General features: G+C 49.4%; 8 protein-coding genes and 1 non-coding gene across 9 annotated transcripts; 3 read left to right on the top strand and 6 right to left on the bottom strand.

Annotated features, from left to right (window-relative positions):
- Positions 1-1,200: 1,200 nt before the first annotated feature.
- Positions 1,201-1,796, bottom strand: L228DRAFT_53399 (hypothetical protein). The gene is made up of 2 exons (XM_018336688.1): positions 1,768-1,796; positions 1,201-1,701 (listed from the first exon to the last, which is right to left on the bottom strand). Exon 2 carries the CDS (start codon positions 1,639-1,641, stop codon positions 1,279-1,281), a length of 363 nt encoding a protein of 120 aa, XP_018184630.1. The 5' UTR covers positions 1,642-1,701; positions 1,768-1,796; the 3' UTR covers positions 1,201-1,278.
- On the bottom strand, positions 1,201-7,584 carry L228DRAFT_286298 (phospholipase D). Its single transcript, XM_018336434.1, has 3 exons — positions 1,890-7,584; positions 1,768-1,836; positions 1,201-1,701 (listed from the first exon to the last, which is right to left on the bottom strand). Exons 1-3 carry the CDS (start codon positions 7,427-7,429, stop codon positions 1,695-1,697), a joined length of 5,616 nt encoding a protein of 1,871 aa, XP_018184629.1. The 5' UTR covers positions 7,430-7,584; the 3' UTR covers positions 1,201-1,694.
- Positions 7,585-8,735: 1,151 nt separating this feature from the next.
- On the top strand, positions 8,736-10,167 carry L228DRAFT_271695 (hypothetical protein; the record flags this gene model as incomplete). The annotated part of the gene is made up of 2 exons (XM_018335561.1): positions 8,736-9,108; positions 9,368-10,167. 2 exons carry the CDS (start codon positions 8,736-8,738, stop codon positions 10,165-10,167), a joined length of 1,173 nt encoding a protein of 390 aa, XP_018184628.1.
- Positions 10,168-10,452: 285 nt separating this feature from the next.
- L228DRAFT_251632 (hypothetical protein) lies at positions 10,453-11,628 on the bottom strand. The gene is made up of 2 exons (XM_018333601.1): positions 11,038-11,628; positions 10,453-10,967 (listed from the first exon to the last, which is right to left on the bottom strand). The coding sequence occupies exons 1-2, from the start codon at positions 11,144-11,146 to the stop codon at positions 10,705-10,707; spliced, it is 372 nt and encodes a 123-aa protein (XP_018184627.1). The 5' UTR covers positions 11,147-11,628; the 3' UTR covers positions 10,453-10,704.
- A 378-nt stretch (positions 11,629-12,006) lies between these two features.
- Positions 12,007-13,139, top strand: L228DRAFT_242102 (hypothetical protein; the record flags this gene model as incomplete). Its single annotated transcript, XM_018331380.1, has 4 exons — positions 12,007-12,107; positions 12,233-12,343; positions 12,433-12,484; positions 12,567-13,139. 4 exons carry the CDS (start codon positions 12,007-12,009, stop codon positions 13,137-13,139), a joined length of 837 nt encoding a protein of 278 aa, XP_018184626.1.
- A 70-nt stretch (positions 13,140-13,209) lies between these two features.
- L228DRAFT_251630 (phosphotyrosine protein phosphatases I) lies at positions 13,210-14,393 on the bottom strand. Its single transcript, XM_018333600.1, has 2 exons — positions 14,174-14,393; positions 13,210-13,963 (listed from the first exon to the last, which is right to left on the bottom strand). The coding sequence occupies exons 1-2, from the start codon at positions 14,226-14,228 to the stop codon at positions 13,464-13,466; spliced, it is 555 nt and encodes a 184-aa protein (XP_018184625.1). The 5' UTR covers positions 14,229-14,393; the 3' UTR covers positions 13,210-13,463.
- Positions 14,394-14,809: 416 nt separating this feature from the next.
- On the bottom strand, positions 14,810-18,502 carry L228DRAFT_286293 (glycosyltransferase family 2 protein). The gene is made up of 6 exons (XM_018336433.1): positions 17,108-18,502; positions 16,236-17,051; positions 15,967-16,175; positions 15,715-15,907; positions 15,167-15,658; positions 14,810-15,092 (listed from the first exon to the last, which is right to left on the bottom strand). The coding sequence occupies exons 1-6, from the start codon at positions 18,020-18,022 to the stop codon at positions 15,078-15,080; spliced, it is 2,640 nt and encodes an 879-aa protein (XP_018184624.1). The 5' UTR covers positions 18,023-18,502; the 3' UTR covers positions 14,810-15,077.
- A 464-nt stretch (positions 18,503-18,966) lies between these two features.
- L228DRAFT_t142 lies at positions 18,967-19,080 on the top strand. Its single transcript has one exon. It is a non-coding gene; the product is annotated as a tRNA-Leu (tRNA).
- A 473-nt stretch (positions 19,081-19,553) lies between these two features.
- On the bottom strand, positions 19,554-22,146 carry L228DRAFT_264178 (MFS general substrate transporter). The gene is made up of 6 exons (XM_018334552.1): positions 21,433-22,146; positions 21,266-21,379; positions 21,070-21,202; positions 20,589-21,015; positions 20,334-20,538; positions 19,554-20,266 (listed from the first exon to the last, which is right to left on the bottom strand). Exons 1-6 carry the CDS (start codon positions 21,791-21,793, stop codon positions 19,908-19,910), a joined length of 1,599 nt encoding a protein of 532 aa, XP_018184623.1. The 5' UTR covers positions 21,794-22,146; the 3' UTR covers positions 19,554-19,907.
- Between the last annotated feature and the right edge of the window lie 16 nt (positions 22,147-22,162).

Genomic DNA, 22,162 nt, shown 5'->3' with positions numbered 1-22,162 from the left:
CCTTATCTAGCCTTTCCTTGTCCTCTTGTTTTGGTTCCTTGGGGTCCTAGGTTCTTTGTTCTGCCAGAATATTCTCCTTTTTGAATTTTCCATGAACGGCCCACGGTCCACCGACTTCTTTACACTTGCTTTTGTTATTTATTTATTTTTTTGTAAACTTTTGGAGGAAGTCTACCACAAACTTCAACATTCCTGCCTGTAAGAGAGGGTAATAGAGACAACATTGCTGATCCTCTAGAGCCTAGATGACGGTAAACCGTAAGATGATGGAGCAAAGTAAGATGCACCGCAGCACATTATACCCAGGTCCAAAGGTGCCCGAGTCCCCGACTCCCCGCTACGCCAGACTCCATGTGGCCGGTTCTTTGTCAGACTCACTGCACTCTTATGACTTTTGACTCGCATTTAGCAGTGGGAGGAGTATTTTTTCTAGAGTTCTGAAGTGCGATGCCTGAACATGCCGTGCCAGATTTAAATGGAAATCCGGAAACGTGCTGAAATGTGAAATGTGAAATGTGAAATAAGAAAGAAACAATTCTGAATTTCTGAGAGCTGAGTCCTGATATCCTGGATACCTGGATACCTGGATACCTAGATACCTGGATACCTAGATACCTGGATACCTAGATACCTGGGAGAGTCTTGAGGAATTTATCCGCCATTCTGAAACGCCTTGAAACCGTTTTGGAACCGTTTTGAAATGATAGACCAGGCCACTATGAGTCCATTGGAGTTTTTCATTGCAAAGTGTCTCTTTTCTCCTGTCTCCTGTCCTAATCCACAGGACTACATGACCACAGGACCACAGAACCACAGGACAACAGGACAACGGCTAAAGTGCTGTGAGCCCATGCAGCATGCTCTACCAGGGCAATCGCAGGGTAAACACATTTGGCGTGTACCGTCAACCGTCAACCCTCAGGCGTTCCGGAAGATAGAAAATATCAAAATATCCCTGGGGTATAGGATCCACGGTCCAGGGGTGTTTAAATACCCCGAAATCCTACGCAGATTCACCAATCTTGGGTTGTCACTCGTGCGTGACAAACTGCTAAAGGCTATGAATACTACGCTGTTAATATAAAGTATGCAATAACTCATACAATAAATCATACAATGAATACTCCACGAATGCATCAAACAATAAACACTGTGAATGATATAGTGAATATAGATTACTATGTATATTCAATTTGCAAACGACTTCAAATAAGTGTATAATGGCTGCCTGAGCCCCTAGTACTAAACGAAACATCAAGAACTAATGGTATTAATATCTTAAAGATTGATAGCAATAGAAAAAATAGTAAAAGGAGTCAGAGAACAGCGAGGGTAACGAGATATGAGACCAGCCGAGCATGTGCTGTGCCATTCCGAAGCGCCGAACGAAATGCAGACCATGAATATGTAGCGGACCCAAAAGATATTGAGGTGATAAAAAGACGAAGACTGATGCTGAATCGGTGGTGATATCGTGTACAGCAAAAAGAGAGCCAAGAGCCACCCAATCCTATAGACATCCAAGACAATGTGTCTGACGCCCTTTCTGAAACTGTAAACTGCCACGAGGGAAAGCAGCGGCGTGAACAAAGGTGGACGGCAAGGAAAAGAGTACGTATAGTTGTATAGTACAAGGTTCATGTGCCGTGTATACGGAGATCGGAGAATATCCTATGCGCAAATGTATGACGGCATTAATTACTAGAGAATCGTCAGTCTTTGTCTCATCACTTCAATTGAATTCAAGGAGGAATGCAAAAGTCTTACTAGATTTCAAGAGGTGCCAGTTGATCAATACTGTACAGCCAATTGCCACCTTGTTCCTCTCGGGCCAGCCTAAAAACAATCGTTAGTAAATACAGCTCAGTCTCGTTTCATTTGTCACCTACCACTCGTATGGCCACACGACGAGATGGCCTTGGACCATCTTCATGAGCTCCTCGGCATCCTTCAGATCAATCAAGTCATCGCTGGCTTGGAACTCGCGTCTGGAACTCCGTGTCGTCGCTCGGCGCCTTCGTCGAGTAGTCCCGCTGGTGGTGCTGGCATGGTGGCTCAGCTTAGCCTCGCTCGGTTCATGCGGGCCCCCGAGCAATGGCGCTGTAGCTGCCTTGCGCGGCTTCTCAAAGTCTTGCTTCTCGCTGATTGTAATTGTCCGATGGGGAGGTTCACCGCCGCGGTTGTCTTGAGACGGTCTCGAGGTAGCCGACTTTTCGTCTGCAACTTCCCCGTCACCCAAGTGTGACGGAACCAGGCTCGACTTGCTGGCTCCGTGGGCTTCGCGCTCAGCCTGTGCTCGGTCTCCTGCAGCAGCGAGATCGCGAACGTCCGACATAAAGGCTCCGTTGTTGTGGTTGTTCTTCTTCCCTGGCACCTTGTCGAGGAATGTCGCGCTTGCGTCGTGCACCTTTTCGCCGATAGGGCCAAGCGACGCAATCTTTTCTGCTGTGTGGCCTGCACCGGGAGGTCCGCTTGCTCTAATGGCATTTTCCCGCTCGAGTCGTGACTTGCTCCGACCTAAGCCCTGTGCGTGAGCAAAGCGCTCCGAGTAGGCCGCATACTCCTTATACTCCTTCCAAGACTTGACTTCATTGTCTGGCATGCAGCGAAAGACTGTGCGGTAGAGACGAGTATTGTTTTCGGCAACGGCATGCCATGTATCGAGAAAGAACGAATCGTTCAGTGGGTCCCGCATGCAGTCACGCTCAACAAGAGGCCGCCGCATATCGGCGACCAAGGGGTTGACCAACTCTGGAGCACGGCCGGAGAATATCTGGATAGGAGGTCCGCCAATGTCGGTGTCGTCTGTTACAGGTAGAGGCGGGAGTTGAGAGAGCAAGGGCAGACCCAATTCTGCCGTCGTGCTCCTGACTAGAAGTGGAGGTGGGAGTCTTGCATTGCCTGTGGAACTCTCGGAGCCCTTGTTTGTAGAGGTCTTTGATGGTTCACGATGTGTCTGAGGCTTGGGTGGTGAAGGGCGACGGCTCTTGCCTTCGTCCGCCACATTCGTCACCAAGACCTCTCGATTATCACCAGCGTGGATCGAGTCGCGCGCCGTGCTTATTGCTTCCTTGCTGCACTCATTCATATGGTCGAATCCGTCGCCACGGACATCCTTTGCATGGGCTGGATTACCCTGGACCCGAGGATCTTCGGTGAGCCTCTTGCTCGACCGAAGATTGGGATTGTTCTCCTGTTCCCAGTCAACGTCATGATTGAAGCTAAACATCTTCTCGTTCTTGGCCAGCATGTCATCTTGAGCCTTGTGCCGCGAGTCTACTAGCTTATCCATAGTCTCTTTGTTCTCGCGCGTAGAATTTGACGCAATAGAATCCGCCGTCCCATCATGGAATCGATCCATTTCACGCTCCCATTGAGACTTGCGGTCCTCCGTTTCAGCTAGCCGGTCCTCTTCCATAATCTCGTCGACGTCGAGTCCCAGGTGCTCTCTCATTAATCTCATGCGAAGGGTATGCGGGAAACGTCCAACCATGTACGGTTCTCCGGCCATCCGAGACCAAAGCATATCCGTGTCTCGAATAACGCACGCAACTTCAGAGTCCCGCGAACCCAGCATTGACCGCTCGTTGATGTTGGCAGACCCAATTATCGCGATGCGGTCGTCTACAATCATACACTTGGCATGAATGTAAAGCTGTTCAGTGACAAGCTGCTTGGCCGGTCCAATCTTGCCCCAGTTTCGTAAACTGTAGAACTGGATGTAGTCCTCCGGCTCAATTCCAGCCGCTCGAAGCCGGGCAAAGATTGATGCTTCACCGCGGCAGATGCTGCGGTACTGACACTGCATAATCAGTCGAACACTTGTGCCATCTTGGCTGTCAACCGTGTTCTGGAAACCCGGCATGAGCGGGATGATAATAACTGCGCGCCAGGGCTCTCCATTCTTGTCTGCACGGACGATACGCTCGACGAGCGCGTCACCAATGAGATTTTCAATTCTTGTGCCTTCGACTTCACAGCTGGTAACAAAGAACTGGTTCTCAATGTAGACAAAATGGTCCGACTGCTCAATCATCTTGATATAAGCATTCATAATGCTGTGCTCCGTCCTGTCAGGTGTTCCCAATGACCACCAGGATGCTGAGCGAAGAATCTGGGTTTCGCAGGTCCCTTGGAGACCCAAGGCCTCCAAATCAGCCGCGTTGAAATCCGGCGGCGGAAGCAAGAACGGTGTGGGACGTGTGGGTCTTCGCTGGCGCAGAATGTAATTCCACCGCTGGACAAAGTGCCGCGTCAGGTCACGCGCCGGCTGCCCAACAAGCTGCATGGCAATATCATGCCAGGGCATTCGAGGGATCCGGGCTCGGTCGTACATTTCCTCATAAGGTCTGTCCAGGGCGTAAAAGTCCTGGACACGAGGGTTCGAATAGTCTTTGCCGGGCCACAACTGGCAGTGGTCAGCATCCTTTGGCATGTCAGACGGCTCAAACCCGGTCAACTTGTCGTCCACTACGGGGTGTTGAGGCGTATCCCATCGGCCAAAGCAAAGGTCTATTCCACCCATAAATGCTACCGCGTGGTCAATGATGCAAATCTTCTCGTGGTGAGCCCAGAAGAAAGTGTTCTGCCGGAACTGGTTGGGCGATCTCTGGACAAACACATTGGGATGCAAGTCAAGCAATGAGAATTTTGTGTATTCGGAATCGATAGGGATTGCAGAGTTGATGTTTCGGTACATGATGACGAATACCTTGACACCTTCCTGCGCCTTGCGCTGGAGAAGGCGATCCAATCGCCATTTCTGGCTGATTGCGGCTGGTCGTCGCATGTATAATTCTGGACTGAGCCACCAATCGTGAATGTAAATTACGTCCCTGGCCATGCTTATTGCTCGAGACACATTCCACATGTAATCACGGCCATCAACCAGCCATTGGGCAAAGACGTTGCTACGGACAGGGGCAAAGCTGTCGAAACGGTTCTTCTTCGACCAGATGGTGTTTGAGGCCATGAATCGAATGGATTCTTCGAATTGGTGCAATTGTCTCTCATTCTTTGCCAGCAGCTTCATTTTGCGCTCTGAATTCTGGAGCCGCAGTAGATGATGTTGCGGAGTGGCCGAATCCTTTGCGGTCTTGGCGAGATCTTTGGCATTCTGGTCTCGTAGTCTTTTCCTCTTGGTGTTGACCGTAAAGTCCGAGTCCACGAGGAAGACATCGTAAATGTTCATTTCTTCGGGCGAGTCGACGCAGACCACGTAACTGTGTCGGACCAAGAACCATTTGGGCGAGTGCCTCCTGGTCACCATCCCTGGTTTCCAGGCTTTCCTGAAGTCAATGCCTTTGCCAGACTGGATTATAAGGAACCCTTCCTTGCCGTGATAGCTGGACTCGGCAGCTAAGCGCACGCCGAGGGCGGATAGCTCGAGGAATTTGCACAGACGATTGCTTTCTGCTCGGAAGATGAGATAACGAATCATTTGCTGCAGATAAAGTTCAAGCTTTCTTCGCTGGCGCTCATGGTAAGTATCTTTCCTCATACCACCAATGCCAACTGCACTGCCTGCTCGGCCATCAACACCTGTGGTGCCTGCCCCAGTTTCCCCACCAGGCATGCTAGATCTTCGCCGCTTCGCAAACGAAGGTCGCCGCTGTTGCCTTTTCTTCCCTGGTCTTGCGGGAGCACCTTCAGGAGCGCTTTGTTCGTCTGCTTCGTCATCCTCCTCTTCATCGCTGCCCAGCCCTCGGACACCGCGAAGGTACGGAAATGCACTTCGAGGAAAGTGAGGAAGTTTTGCGCGAGTCGAATCCTCTTTGAACTGGATATACTTTTCTGTGCTGTTTTGCAGCTTGTATCGAACGTGAAGGTTGGCAAAATCTCTCAAGGCTCGATGAATGATCCACTTCATCCGCGTCAGGCCACTACCGTACTCGAGCTCGATCCTGAAGACCACATGACGATCACCGCTCGTCTCCATCTTCTTGCTGTCCGTGATGCGAACTTTGAGCTGTTCCAACAGGATGGGGATCCTCTTGTGCCCGTGTTCGTCCCTCTGGAACATGCTCGCAAAAATGAGGGCGGCAGGGATACCGGCGGTTAATTCGGCGAGGAGTTCAGCCGATTTGGCTGAATCAATCTTGCTCTCTTCCTTCTTCTTTTGTCCAATCATCTTCAAGCCGGCCTTCAGTTGCCGCCATTTTTGCGCACTGAGGCTTGGGGCTCTCTCGGCGCGACCTCGCCAGCCCGCAGGCGAGCCATCCTGAGCGTCGGAATGACCACCGCCAAAGCCAGTGATACGCCTAAAGTTGCTTGGGCGTCGTGGCTCGCCGCCTTCTGTGCCATCGCCATCTTGTTTTCGGTTACCAGCGTAACTCAAGCCACGACCCATATGGACCCAGGCGCTGCCCCTTCGCCATGCGCCACCTTTACCGAGTCGATCGCGGCCCTCATCTTCAGATACACCCTGCCGTTCTGATTCTGGCACATCTGTCATGGTAGCTCGTCTTCGGAGGAAGCTTGGCCGGAAGTAGTCGACGGGCGAGGCCGCGGGAGTGCCGTCACGCGATGGTCCTTTGGGAGTCGTCGGGGCGGTATGCGGACCGTCAAAGGAAACACGACGGCTTCGACTTCGCCCATTTCTTCGCGGCGTCGCAGTTCCAGAGGCGCCTTCTGTGGCGCTCTCCTCGGCATCCGCATCACTTCCTTCGTCCGTCACGGGGCTCATTGGTCGACTCGGATATCGTTCAGAAGCTGGGGAGAGGGCTGGCGTCGGATTTTCGTCAATGAGACCATCACCGATGGTAAATCCACTTGGGCTCCTTCCATGTGATTGTAGAAGAGATGGCGGCGAAAACGCCTTGATTCTTGAAAACAAGGAGGCCGAGCCTTTCCTTTCTTTTGGAGAAGACTCTGGCGATTCCGCAATGGCATAATCCGCGTCTCGACTCGAGGGCCTTGTTCGTGGCCGCTCCGTCGACTGTCTTGGAGTTACGGGGCGGCGAGCGAACTGGACACTTCGCCGGCCTGGGGAAGTTGCATCCTCTGCTGAAAGATGATCGAGATTGCTTGCGCGATCTGTTGCCTGCCTTATGGACTCCTGCTCTTTTCCCTTGCGAGCTTCATTTGACAGTTGCTGTGATGACGGACCTGCCGAAAGTCCTCCATTAGGAAGCCTGCCGTTCGGAGGGTTCGATGCCTGATGTTTTCTCAAACGCTCCGAGACTGCCGCGAGAGTCGGATCTTGCGGCGGAGCAAGCTTGGCCGAGTCGGACGGAGGTTGACGCAGGGAAGCATCACCGTTCAGGGACCCGTTGGGTTGGTATTCCGAGCTCAGCGGTGACGGAGCGAGTTTGGGGTTCGTGGCCGAAGGAGATTGGTGCTGTGCATGGACGGCATGCAACGACTCGTGAGAACGCGTCAGGGGACTTGTCGTCCTCGGTGACACGTCGGCACTGTCGGTTCCAAACATCACTGTTTGGCGGGGATTGCCTGAACTTCAAGCAATGGGCCAAACAGTGAGTACTGCAGTGACGAACGTCTCGAAATTCGGAAAAACCACTCCAGACCCAAGGGGGGGTGTTGACTTTGGTCGGGCGGTGTTCGGCAGCAACTCGCTGTCTCGGAAGGCGGTGATGAACTAAGACGTTAAACAGGGCTCGGCGGTGGGAATACCGTAAGTACCTACCTTTAAGGTAAGGTAGTGAAAGGGAAAACCCCTATAATTCAACTGGGTTAAGGCCACTTCCCTGTAACTAAGGTACCTAACAGGCTAACTACGGTAGGGGATTATACCTCGCAGGCTTTACCTGTAGGTTAACTAGAGAGAGCCCCAGCGACCGCTTATGCAATCAATATCCCCCGTTGCCCCTTGTCCCGTCCAAAAGATTCTTTGCCGACCTTGACCCTTGCAACTTGGACCCTGTACGTCATGGCTACTGTCATGCCCAGAAACATTATTCCGTGACAGCCGTGTTGGATGGCCCAAATGATGGGTTTTGAAAAAACTACCTGAACCACAAACAAATAGACACACGTCACAGTGTTCATGCCGGGATATCCCCACAAATCTGAAGGCACTCGGAATCACTAACCGGACTACCCAAAGAAACTGATGATGCGCCTCGGCGGTAAGGCTCTTCTCAGTCAATGACTCCGGGATGGTGACGCCGTTGACGCCGTTGACGGAGAAGTGGACATTGACAAAGGCCGAGAAGAGGAGAGCGTTAGAAATCCTAAACGCCAAGATGGCGAGAGCAGAAGGAGCATATGTATATAAAATAGAACCCAATTGTCTCCTCAGGTGTCCATAATTTCTATAGCATATCAGAAATCCAACAATCGAACACTCTATTAGAATCAGCTTTTGATCGTGATATATCGCTTCTCTGCCTTATAACTCCATCACTTCTCCCTGCCATATAGCATCAATTCATTCAGCCTCGCCACGAACTCATCTCCGACCGCACCTATCCTCCTTATTAATAAACTTAGCGAGGCGACGCTCTGGGTCTACGTTAAGCATACCATTTTGGCTTATCAGTCGAAGCCAAAAAGAAAATAATAGCGCGTGTGGTCACCTTGCGGGATAAAAAAGCACACATACATACATACAGTATATATATTTTCCATACTGATAAATCCTTTCCGCAAAGTCAACGCCACAGAATCCTGCTTCCTCCAGAGTTCAATTCATCGCGGCCTTGGAAGACACAGTTGAAGTTTTGCACCACCAAAGAGCCATACGCATACGGGACCATCATCAATTGCACATCACAATGACTATTCCAGCCATTGAAGGGACCAACAAGGTCGTCTCCGAGAAGATGTTCACCATCTCGGGACTGCGCACCGCCGTCTTTGGTCTTGACGAACTGCCGCCACAAGTGACCGAAGTCGCCTGTCTGTGGCTGCTGAACCCGCGCATGTTGACCTGGGAATACATGCGCCCCCTCGCCGCAGAAGCCATCGGTAACTGGAACGAAAAGCTCGCTGCCGGCATTGAATTAGCAGATGGCACACCCCGGCGAGGCCTCATCGCGGCTGCCTTCGATCAACGGAATCACGGCACCCGATTGGAAGATGAACTTGCCAATGAGTCCTGGAGAGGAGGAGATACGCGCCATGCACAAAACATGTTTTCCATCTACCGTAAGTTTTATCTACTTTCCTTTCAATTTAATTTTTTTTTTCCTTCCCTCTTTTCGTTTTGCATTGAATCACTGCGTTCTGAATATTGCTTGCTACGGTCCCATGACGACGTACCCACTTGCGTTATTTTTCTTCCCAACCTACCTATGCACATCATTGTCACATTCATATCTTCTGTTTCGCTGTTTGGCCACTCTCATGCAAAACCCTGGAAAAATCTAAAAAGATTGAGAACATCTTCAAACTGACCTCTAATCAGATGGTACCTCAATTGACGCCTCTCAACTCCTCACTCATCTGCCCTCTTACATCTTCCCCCCCTCAGAAGATGGCTCTCAGATTCAGATTACCAACAATCTCGCCATGGGTATTTCTCTCGGAGGCCACGCCACCTGGCACATGCTGCTGCACGACCCACGTGTGTCTGCCGGCTGCGTGATTGTCGGCTGTTGCGACTACATCCGCCTCATGACCGACCGGGCAGATCGATCAGGCCTGAAGACATGTGAATCCGGCTTGCCTCCGGGAGGAAAGTTCCTTGGCTCCGTTGATTTCCCTAACAGCCTGATCGACGCAGTGGTCGAGCGGGATCCCGCGGGCTTCTTGGTCGGGCGGAAAGCCGTGACTGGCACGGGCGCGGGCGCGGGTCAGGAGGAATTCGACAAAGTCCAGCTCGTGGCTGACGATCCTGCTGTTTCTTCTGAGCGCTTGCTCAAGCACCTCGGAGGCAAGGCAATTCTTAACCTGGCTGGTGGCGCGGACAAATTGGTCCCTTACTCCTGCGCTGAACCCTTCCTCACCTGGCTGAAGAGTCAGAAGCCTGTTGTTTCGCGGACCTTGAATGTGCCGAATGGGGAGGTACCACCTCCCTTTGTGGCCGACGGTGCAGTCTTTGGTGACAAGAACACTGTTTTCTTGGAAGACAACATAGTTGAGGGCGTCCCTCACTTGACGGTCGCAAACATGGTCCGGATGGCTACTAGGTTCGTTGAGCAGGTCATGAGTGGAACCGTTGGCCGTGCAAGTCCTCCGGCCTCGAGTAAGGGACCTACGATATAGATTGGGTGCGAAAATCGGCATATGATTTATATAGACTTTGAAACTGTTCAAGATTGATTGTACATATGGGATAGTTTTGCCGCTTGGCTTCTTTTGAGCTCTGCTAATTGCTTTGATGGGCGGTCATTTGTTTATAGACATTACCTAGTTTTACGAATAGATGCGTATATCCATAAACATCACTCCTAACTTCTATTCAAATGAAATATTTGCTTTTGTTGATCCTCACAACCGTTTCCATAAAAGCAAGTATAATCTTTCGAGAGTCGTAACCTCGTATCATTAAACTAGCTAATCGTGATTTTTGCTTCCTGAGCTAATAATACAACGGCTGAGAAAAAGTGCCGTGACTAAGCCATAAAATACAGGCAGATAATTTTCGACGGGTGAATTCGTTCCCGCCGCAAAGTATTTCAATGCAAATTTTTAAAAAGTCGACATCCGTTTTCCAGGATGTCACTTTTTTTAGGATATGCAAGAGACGCGGCGACCCGCATCGGATATCATCGATTCGATTCGATTCCTCAAAGTCAGAGCTTACAGCTGGTTGCTGACATTGGCGCGGACTTCGTCGTTGCCAGGGTTCGTCTCCTCGTACTGGGCCTGCTTGGTCTCGGGACCACCAGGGCCCTCAAAGTCGCGTGCCTTGGTAGGCATACCAGTGCTGCCACCCTTCAGTTCACCGCCCTCTTCGACGGGAATCTCACGGTTGTCGCCGGAGCCGGAAGCAGCAGAGCCATAGGTAACGTCGGCGCCAGGGAACTTGGAGGCCTTGACCTCATCAACACCAGACTCGGTGACTGTAACAATTCAACTCATTAGCTTTCCCATCTCACTCCAAGTGGCGATATATATAAAATGTGCCCATACCAGAGCTGCCCTGCTGGCCTTTACCAGTCTTGGCCTGGTAGGAGTTGAGGTCGCGCTCAGCCTTCTGAGCAATGACGAGGGGGTCCTCTCCCTGGTATTCGGCAGACATTATGATAATATGTAATTGAGAATTGAAAAAAAATTCTTTTCGTGGAGAGTGAGGAGGCTATAAGGCTAAGCCGAAAGAGATAGTAGCCTAGAGAGAAATGGTTCCTGGATTTGGTTTTCTGCAGAAAGAAAAGAGAGCTAGGCTAGAGGGAATAAGCTGGAATTTATGCTTCTCTTGTGAACAGATTATAGAGTGATTTCTTACTCCGCTAAACAGCTGTGGATCAAGTGAGGTCAGAATCGTGGGGCTTTGGTGCCGTCAAGGGACTTGTCGTGGGGCCCATGGGGCGCGGCAACGTAGGTATGATGTCGCTATGATATTTCACATTTGAGTTCTGCGTGGGGTGATGTCATGACAGGTCGCTGGGCTTCGGAAACTTTCCATTCAGGCACAAGCGTCTGGAAAATTACTGCTCTCGGAAATCAATCGTTTCTCGTTCGACGTCTCGAGTTTAATTATGCGCCAAAACTGTCCTGAAGAGGAGATCTTGGGTGGTGTTTTCAATCCTTTTCCTGGTTGGTTTAAAAACGGTCGTTGCAGCTGTCCACGATATAACCGTTATGTATAAGTTTCCTATTCGGGTAGTCAGTTTTGTAGCCCTGGCGCGGACTTCCTCAACCTTCAATCTGAGTGTATAGTCATCTCTGCAAAAGAGAACCAGAATTATAACAAGTCTGGTGATATTCTCAATTAAATAGAACTTAAGCCGGTTTTCTCAGTAGAAGAATATTTTGGAATCGATTTGTCAATCTTATGCCCCTCCAGGTCACTCACTGCCTTTTCATGCTTTTCGGTTGCTTTCCAGTGAACTTCATTCACAACATAACTCGCTGTGATTAGGACCATACTCAACACATCCAATGGAATCTAATCCTCAAGGCAATGCTGCTGAGCTCATTATAGTCTGCTGCCATGCCATATGGCTTGGAGGGCCGTCAAATGGCTGGGATGAATCAGAATGGTATCTGCTCCACTAATAATGACCTTGGTCTCTGCATGTTTTTCAAAGTCACCCCTCCTCAATAGAACGTTCCATCACTATGCACATTTGACATTAAACCATTAACCAACCACATTTTTACGTAGGCTGATTGAGCCGTTTCAAAAAGGCGAAACACCAATATACATTGAGCACATCAAAGCCGGCATAAAGGCACTAAGTCAGGCTCCTGCAGGGAGTCTGCTCGTATTTTCAGGGTAAGTCTCGAATGCTTGGCCTTCTTTCAATCGCCGTGCCTGCGGGGCCCTTTTTCCGCCACAGCAGCAAGCTGACGCGATAATCACAGTGGCCCTACAAAAGCCGCTGCAGGTGCTCTAGCGGAGGGACAATCCTATTTGGTATGCCTCAATGTTATACCTTGAAGGCTCCAGCCTCATCTGTTGCTTCACTGTAACATCCTTCCACTAACCCTCTTAAAAGAATCTCGCACAAGCAAATGAATACTTCCCAAAGACTACGACAACGACTATAGATCAGTCCGCAGTCACTGCCGAGAATCTCGCCACAGACTCTTACCAAAATGTCCTCTTCTCTCTTCTCCTTTTCCGGCGGCTGAGAGGCTTCTACCCTACCCGCCTGGTAATTGTATCCCATGAATTCAAGCGGGCACGATTCACCGACCTACACTGCCGAGCTATCAAGTGGCCACTTGAACGGGTGGAGTATATTGGCATCAATCCTCCCCCGGAAGTAACGCCCCCTGATACTCTTGTTGCGGCCGAAGCAAAGAGCGGGTTCGGCCTGTGGAAGAGCGACTTGTATGGCACGGGTAAAATACTGCATGAGAAGAGAGTCAAGCGCGCATGGAAAGCTGCAGATGCATATGGTGTGGTGCAGTATATATGTGGAGACTTATCAGACGTACAAGGTGATACCCATGAGAAGGCCCTGGAGGCGAGTGTCATGCACTTGCTGAGATGGACTGGTGGAAGTTCAGGAGTCGAAGTGTTTCCGGAGCGGTTACCGTGGGAAGATGACGATGCGGCGGTCTAATTAAATCCAACCACGCCATGTCTCAACTTAATCCTCACGTATCTTGCAAACAATTCATGAATTGTATGAACAGCGATACAGTGACAGTACAGTATCTAAAATACCTCTTTTTAAAAGAAAGCAGGATATCTATCAACTAAGAAATAAAAAAAAAAGGCTATGTCATCCGAGCCATCTTTCATCTAAGCATCGCGGGAACGGGTAAGCAACCCAGGTCTTTCGCTACTTGGGTTCCCACGATCGCCAAAATCCCCTTCAAATTTCCGCCGTATTTACAGAGCTTTCTCTATCCTTCCCGCGCCAAAAAAAATCCCCTCCCCCAATTTACTGCTCATTCTCCAGCGCCTTCAAAAAGCCATTCGTGAATCGCACCGCCTGCTCATACGCCTCATCAAAGCCCCATCTGCCACCATAATAGGGGTCGTCAATTTCCTCATTCTTCTTCTTTCCGCCAAAATCGCCAAACATCATGACCCGCGCACCAACGCCGTCATCCTCGTCATCATCAGCAATCTTGGCCCGTCTGCGAGCCGCAGAGCTGCTGCTGCCCGAGCCGAGCGCCATCTTCTTCATGCGCTTCAAGTTCCGGAAATTGTCCTTGTCCATGGCAAGCACGTAGTCGAACTCCTCAAAGTCTTCGGGCTGCACCTTGCGCGCCTCATGCACGTAGTCGGTAATCCCATTGTCCTCGAGCGTCGACATGGTGCGCGAGTCCGGCGGCTCGCCGGAGTGATAGGCTGCCGTGCCGGCGGAGTCGATGCGCCCGATGCGCGGGTGTGATCGCGTCAAGTGGCGGAAGACACCTTCGGCCATGGGCGACCGGCCTATGTCGATGACAAGAAATTCAAAGTTAGAAGCCAGAACTTAATACAGCAGCGAAATGAGGGCGGTTGCGGTTCAATGCGCGCTCGAAGGCTTTGAGTGGCGGGCGAGGGGGCCCGGGGTGTGTTGATTCGTGTAGTTCAGGAATTACATGATCATGGAGGAAAGGTGACAAAGAACGCGTATTTGGATTAGATAGGATCAGAACGTACAAATGTTTCCAAGACACACAAAAAGAACAGAAACCTTCTTGTCGTCTTGCGCCATATTGTTATATCTTTTTCTGCAGGACGAAACTATAGATACCGGACCCAGCGAGTGTGCCTTATGCAGCGATTTGCAATGTAATGCACAAATCTAGAAACAGAATGTGATGGTTTAATGCAGTGCAGCCGTAAACTCGCGATAACAAATAACCTTGAGAGAAAATGTGTACAAAGGTGGTGAGAGTAGACAGAGAAGATTGGCCTGCACTATGACACCATAAGGCCCCGCCAAAAGACCCCCGACGGAAAACTAACGTGTAGGACCCCCTTGTCGCCCCTCCAAGGTTGGTTTTAGTCGCTCCGTCAATTTGGCCGAAGACGCGCCACTTGATCGGATGCACTGCCACTGATTATCTTTATCCGTATTAGCACCGCCACAGTTTTCAGAAGGCAACTCATCAATGAATGACGCCTCAGCAGTGACGTTTTCCCCATGATTGCCACTTGTTGGTGAGCAGGGATTATCCAACCCGAGGGAATTTATAGAAACATTTTGGTAAATGGACATCTTTTAGCAATTGGCATAGTCGAGTTACTGTATGTGGACGGCTTCTGTGGAGACCCATGTATGATTGGTTGGTTCACGGGCTTATGTCTGAAATGAATGAGACTTGTAACTACCTTATCTTTAAACATTGGCTGGTCTAGAAGAATATGAAAGTTTGAAATACATTGTAAGAGAAAGCTAATCAAAAGAAACAAAAGAATTTATGATATAACGCGAGAAAATGCTATCGCTGTAGACATGGCAACAAGATAGACAAAACAATGTGGTATATCAATCGTATCTTCGTGCTGGGATATGACTCGGACACATATCAACATTGACAGCGGAGATGCTAATCAGCATTTAGACGCCGCGGAACTGTAGTGGAATAAAGTGTTAGTCCCTCGAATGCTCACGAAGAAGGGCATAGCCTCGATGATGGTATGACTTACCATGCGAACTATCAAAAACCACATGGCGCCTGTAAATCTGAATGCGGACAAGCCGGCAACACTCCACAGGACAACCGCCATGTAGATTGTCACTCTTTGATTGTCGTCATCTTGCTTGGAGAGATTCTGCACACCAGCGACATTGAGGACCACTGCGGCGAGCGCAAGATTGCAGAACATCCAAACCAAGACGACTGCACTTCGGAATCCCTTGTAATAATCTTCCTGCTTTTCTGCCGGGGAGACTTCTCGAACCTCCTTCGGAGCCTTGGCTGCAAATGCGCGTAATTCATTCTCGTATGAAGCATTGAGATCGGTGTCATCCTGGGGCATGTCGACGTCGACTTTTCCTCCTGGCTTGGTGACTGCCGAGGGCAGTTTGGCGGGTTTGTCATCGCCCTTAGTTCCCCAAGTGATGTCGTGCGTATTACAGAATGCGTATACGTTAAGAATATTGATGTATGTGGGGGTCATGAGAAGGTATTGGATGAACTATCACATTGTTAGGTTTCGGCCGCATAGAGTAATATAACAGAAGGATAACTTACCGAGGTGAACATGTGCCAGGGATCGAAAAACAGCAGCGAAGAAACGAACCAAAGGACGTAGGTCGACAACATGGAAACCATCAAGTTGAAGAAGATCTTGTTGGCAAATAACTGGCCCACGCTAAAATGGTGCTCCTTCAGCTCTTCTTGGATTGATTTCACGGTAATGAAGACTGATGCAAAGATCAAATAACTGTACGCAGGTCAGTACATTGATGAAAAAGGACGGCGTTGCCATTCGAGTAAACTCACATCATGATGCAACCCCAGAAGTATACTTGCGACATGTAAAACTTGTTCGATCCTTGTGGCCGGTTGCCCAGAGCAAGTACGAAACAGGTAAGTAGCGTCGCAAGATAAAGCCATTCAAATACAAGGCCAAGGATCTTTCCGACTTCACCAAGAAGGTCTTTGTCTCCCAAAGAAGTGGTCAAAATGCGGAAAACCAAGAAAAAGTTACCCTGTAAGAAAGCCTAGGTAAGTACCAAACGTTAATCGTGGGGAAGTAAGGAAAGGCTTACGATGGCAAACCACGCGAAAAGCATGTTGATAGTCTGGTAGGAGAACTCAAGCAGAAACATAAACTTTCTGATGGCGCTATGATTGCTCCGGAAGATCTGATACGAATGAGCCAGAGCGTAAACCGCAGCGAAGAAACTGCCGTTCAGCCATCGTCGACGCTGGAGAATAAAATCTGCCATCTCAGTTGGCACATCCGTTTCACCAGTCGAAGACTTGACGTATTGCAAAATCCAGTGACACTTCCGCTTCGAGACAAGCTCAAAGCAAAGGATACGATCTTCGGCGAGATACATATTGGCAGTGAAAATGCCGGCATTAGCGCCATGCATCTTCTCGCCCGCAAAGTACTTCTCTAGCGGACCTTCGCCATTGGCATCATTCTGTAGAGCGACGAACCGGTAGGCCGAGAAAGCACCGGGAAGGACAGAGATGAATCCAAAAGCCGACTCGAGAGGCTTATCGAGGATATTGCTCATTTTGTACTCAAAATTTTGGGTGGCCACGAGAGGATTGACGAGCTTCTTTCCGTGGGCCAAAAGAGCCTTGATCTCACCGCAGGCGCCCGCACACATGGGCTCGATGTCAAAGGCTTTCCAGAGTTGGTAGATTGAATCTTTGCCTGGCCGTGTTCCAGCGTCTAACAGAACGCAGACGTTGGGTTGGAGAACTGTGCCAAAGGCCTGGAAGAACCACCGATGGGAGTTGATCTTCTTTTGGTTCTTCTCCTTGAGACAAAAGAGCATCTGTACTGGAGTGGTACCCTTCTTCACGCTGACAATGCCATTCTTGAGCTCCAGGCCCATTTGCGTAGTATACTACGAAACAGTTAGTGATCAATCCGCGTTCTCTTTTCCCTCATTTCATTACATACCTCGTAAAGATGGGCTGTCACGTCCTTGCCATTGACCTGCTGCTTGGCGATGCCGTCTTGGTAGACACCTAGACCGGCCAACACAGCCCGGGTACGTGGATTGATTTTGGCACGACCATCGCTCACCACGCAGACGACAATTTTCTTCCACGCTTCTTTGCCCCAGGTCTGGCTGCTTGACCGATTACACATGTACTCAATGTTTTTAAAGACACCGGTCATTGTCCGCGCAAACAAAACATCATCCTCATTGTACATAGTGACCACGATGAACAACTCGGTATGTCGAGGCTTAGCGAACAGCCTCTGTCGCAATGTGAAACGCTCCTGGTAGAATTCAGAAGGATCGCAGGTTGCCGCAGAGTATCTCATATGCGTGAACTCGTCACGGTCTGGCGGTTGCGCGTGGTGGATCTGGTTGAGTAGCCTAGGTGGAACAGGGCAGTCAAGCACCAAATTGCCCTGGAAGAGCTGTACTTCTTTGACAGTCTTCCATCTGCGAATGGGCGCAGGGCTAGGGGCCATGGGCGCAGACGCCTCGTCATAACCGGCCAAATATTCCTCAGGCTCGTGAGGATCAGGTCCGTATGCATTTCCTGATTGCAAAATCGGTACCTGATCATTTTCCGCGTAATACGGTTGTTGCGCAAAGTCGCCATGCTGGTATTCCGTAGGATATTGCGTCAACGGATATTCGTCGTGCGGAGATGGCGTATAAGGCTGATTGAAGAAAGCGTCATGATGCTCCTCTGGAGAGAGCGCAAGGTCTCCTGAACTATGCTGCTGATAGCCTGGGTGACCGGCAGCATAGTAAGGGTCTTGAAGATGCGGCGACGGAGAGCGAGGATCTACTGACGGCGAAGGGTAGCCATGATTTCGAGGATCATTGGGATCAGGAACTCGGTGATACGACATGGTCGCAGTAGCGAGAGAAGAAGATGGCGCTCTATGAGTTTCTTCAGGAGGAGCTCAGGCCTCTTTCAGGAATGAGAGATCCCGGGCTCTGATCGCGAGGTTTAATACCACACCTTTCTATGGCTCTCGAAGGCAGCAATCGACTCTTGGCCTGACCACCTGAGGCGACACTTCCGGCTCAGCTTAAGCACAGACGTATGTAGTAGATAGAGAATGCGGAGTAACGCTTCGTAGCGATGCGATACGTTGTTTGACTTTGAATTGGATGCCTGGGCAAAAGTTTTGTGGCGCCAACAGTCTCAAATTATAATAGAAAAGCACATGAATACCCTGAGAAGGAGGCAGTGCGCCAGGAATATAATTGGAACAATTTCCTGGCACCGTACCATGGAATCGAGCGGAGCGGAGGATTGTACCTCGCGCTGGGCTTTGTTGACTATCTGCTCCGCCTCGGGCGTTAAATCATCTGTTACGGACACTCCGCCTATTCAAAGATGCACTCGCGCTTATCCCTTTCCAGTGAGGCTGAAATGCGAGAAGCCTATTATAGACAAGCAATTGCATCACTTGACTGATCTCACACCTGGGCAGCTAAGACAGAAAGTATGCATATGGCTATGACCAGTGTACTGACCGATTTCTAGCTTGCAATGTGGATCCCAATATCCAAGCTTCTTTTGGGTCATCAATTGCGTATGGTTCTGGAGGCTTTTTTACTTGAATCCTCACCGCCAAGATTGACTTGGTGTTATTCTCAACTAGATCAAGTGTCTTTAGTATGTCGATGATAACTTGATTAAGGCTCCATTGCCTAGGTAACTTTCCGGCGCTAAGAGTGCGATAGCGCAAATTAGCCACATTGGGCTTCGTCAGCTCCTTTTCAAATTTATCCTCTTCACGTCTTCAGGGTATATGTTCTTTAAGCGACCGGGAAATTAATTGTAGCGAGTTTGGCCGAGTGGTCTAAGGCGGCAGATTTAAGTTGGTAACGATCTTTTCGTTTTCTCGACAATTCTCTGCTGGGGAGACCCGCGTGAGTTCGAACCTCACAGCTCGCAACATCTTTTTTTCTTTTTTTTATATATCGTCTTTGTTTCTCAGATATGTTTTTAACGTTCTTCGGTAAAAAATAATCCTTGGAGGCAGGCGTTCAAATTATTTTTGCCATTTCTTGGACTATGTTCGAACGTGAAAAGCAGTGGTATTTACAATTGAAACATCGTAGTAGCAGCCGTTCTTGCTCAGAGTTCTCTAATGAATTCGCTGCGACGAGAAAAACTGGTCTAGTAGTGGCCTTGATCCAAGACCCGTTTTGCGGTATGAAATTCCATTTATATCCATTTAAATTACTTTCAACCTTCCCACTTCACATGGCGTTCTCGGCGTTAAGACTGCCGGCATCAACCAGAAGTACAGTATGAGGGTGAAATCCTTCTCTCAAACAGAGAACGTAGTTGATTCAATCTCACAACAATCCTTTGCCCAAGCTGTGCTGGGCAATATGAACCCAAAGACTAGTAGAAAAACCATTCTGGGCACTATCTTCCGTTCGCGCCGCTGCTTGTTCCGTGTAGCGTTGCAATGTATCGCCGAGGTCATCAGTTCGTCGGAGTGAAAGGCAGTCATCCATATGACCTTGACCTCACTTAGAAAAAATAATGAAAGGCCAGATTTATACATGCCCTTATGAACACCTCTAGCTATGTGTTGAAATCTCCGAATAGCTTACCTCGTCAGAGCTGCGCTATGGTTAGCCCGCTCTACGAGAGTAAACAAAGGTAAGAGGGATATCGAACCGATCATATTTTCCAAACATAGCAATTGTGCAATGCTTGCCCGCCCTGCGCCGTAAATCTCCTGTTGTTTCGTTTCTTCATAATCTGGCTTACTGTGAGAGACTTCCAAGAGTTGTAGAGGTTGGTGCTTCTGGTAAATTCTCCGAGCCGCTATCCTCTGTGTCTCTGTCTTCATCTGCTTTCTTCACGGTTACCAGCCAGAGTCCAATTGCGAAAACAGAACCTAGCACGGCACAGTAAAAGTAAGGCAAGCCAAGCCAGCCGCTGCCAGCGTCGATGCCTAGATTAAAGAGCCCCGCCAAAATGGGTCCGGCGGTCATCATACTAACAGTTGATACAACCGACGTAATGGCATAAAGACGGCCCACTTGATGAGGCTCAACCAAAGAAGTCGCCAGGCTACGAATAAGATGCGGGGCACCGACGGCAGTGGTAGCAAATATTGTACCTATCCTCTAGAAGTAAGCTATTGAGGAAAGACACAGAGCTTAGAACAGTTGAGGGTGGTTGCGTACCTGCTAGCATAAGATCGGCCCTAGGAGCCAAGCCTTCTACGAATAGGCCGGTGGCTTGGATCATGACACTTGTACGGGCGAGCCACAGGTCTTTTTCCTGAGGACTAAAGCCTCTCCGCTCGACCAGATACTCGCTGATGGAGGGAAGGGCAACCAACAAAACAATGAGGCAGGTAATAGAGCGGGCTGAATTAATAAAAGCCGTCTGCGTAATATTGTTAGCGTCAAAGGGCTTTGCAAAGGTACGGGCTTTACCTTCGCTAGCGGCCAGCCGTATCTCTTGGAAACATATAAAAGCAAGAGTCTAACGGATTCGATGGCCTGCATGAAGAATATAAACGATGTTACTAGCAATATTACTCGCCAGTCCCGAAGAGTTGCTCGAGCCGAGACGAACGCATCCAGGATATGCTGCTTCATTGAACTCTTGCTATCGGAAGTGTTATCCGAAGGAAAGAATGGCTGATCTTCTTGCTCCGTTCCAGGTTGCTCATGTTCTGGCTCCCTTTGGTATCCTAGTGTCTCCGGCATGATAAAAGATGCTGGAATTGCAAAGGCGAAAATTACCACAGCAATACTAATCGGAATCCACGGATTATGTCGCATTAACACTGAGCTAAGAGGAGAAGCAATTACATCAGTGGCCAGGAGGGCCGCTGAAACGCAGAAGAACCTGTTTGCTCTAGCACTAGTCAATAATTGGTCAAAGATGCAGGTGCTTTAGGCGTGAAGATACCTCTGCGCATCGGAGGTAAAATCTGCTATCACGACAAATAGTAGTGCAGACGCAAATGCGCTGCCTCCGCCGAGAATGCTAAATGCGCCAGAGAACCAGATCCAATGGATCGGTATATAAGATGGAAATGCGCCTATTTTCGGGAATTTATTATAAATGGCCATACCGAAAAAAAAGGGTTCTGAGCTCAACATACAGACAATATAAACCCAAACAAATGCACACCATAATGAGCTGTAAGCCGCAACTAGAAGCCATTTTCTTCCGTGCTTGTCAGCTATCATGCCGAGTGGTAGACTTAAAAAGGCGCCTGAGAGCAAGTACATTAGCCAGCAGTTCAGGTTGCTCGGTAGCAGTACATACCGGGCAAAGCATCAAAGAAGTCCTGCATGCCTTTGAGCAAGGCAAACTGCTTCTGAATCTCGTCGATTTTGCAGAACTTTTCATCCACTTCGCCTCGTGGCCCGGTTCCAATCAGCCTGGGATTATGCTCGCCATAAAAATTTCTACAGATGATAGATTCTATAATACGCATTCGTGGGGCTTGCGCAAGGTTTCCAGGGAATTCGACAAGGACAACAAAAAGCAGAACCATAAAAGTCAAAAATTTCGGCGACAACCTTCCGCATTTTGGCACCGTCTTCTTTGTCTGACACGTTTCTGAAATATGCCGTAGCAAATGATCGCGCTCATCAGGATCATTCCGGTCAGATGGCTTTCTCATTTTCGATGTTCTCAGACCCTCGTCCCAAGTTCCACGCTATCGAGAAGGTTATCGGGAGCAGCGGCCTTACCCTTGCGGGGCAATTCCGAGCTAAACACCGGGGTGAAAGAGCGACGTCAAACAAAATTCGGGAACAAGAAATTCATTTTGACATCCTCGAACTCATGGCCTCGTATCTGGAAAGCAGCTCAATCACGAATAGGCTCAAATCACCGCAACCTCAAGATGACAGAAGCTTGCTTATCGCATATCATCACTGATAGGCTCGTCCCCTTTGGTCTGGAGCTCGTCGTCGGTCAAGGCGGTAAAAGCTGCCGAGACCGAGCGCTTATCACATGGACACTGACCGCCCTCCTTAAGACTAAGTTA

Source organism: Xylona heveae (assembly GCF_001619985.1).
Source record: "Xylona heveae TC161 unplaced genomic scaffold L228scaffold_15, whole genome shotgun sequence".
NCBI classification, from domain to species: domain Eukaryota; kingdom Fungi; phylum Ascomycota; class Xylonomycetes; order Xylonales; family Xylonaceae; genus Xylona; species Xylona heveae.
This window is presented reverse-complemented; position numbering and strand designations above follow the sequence as displayed.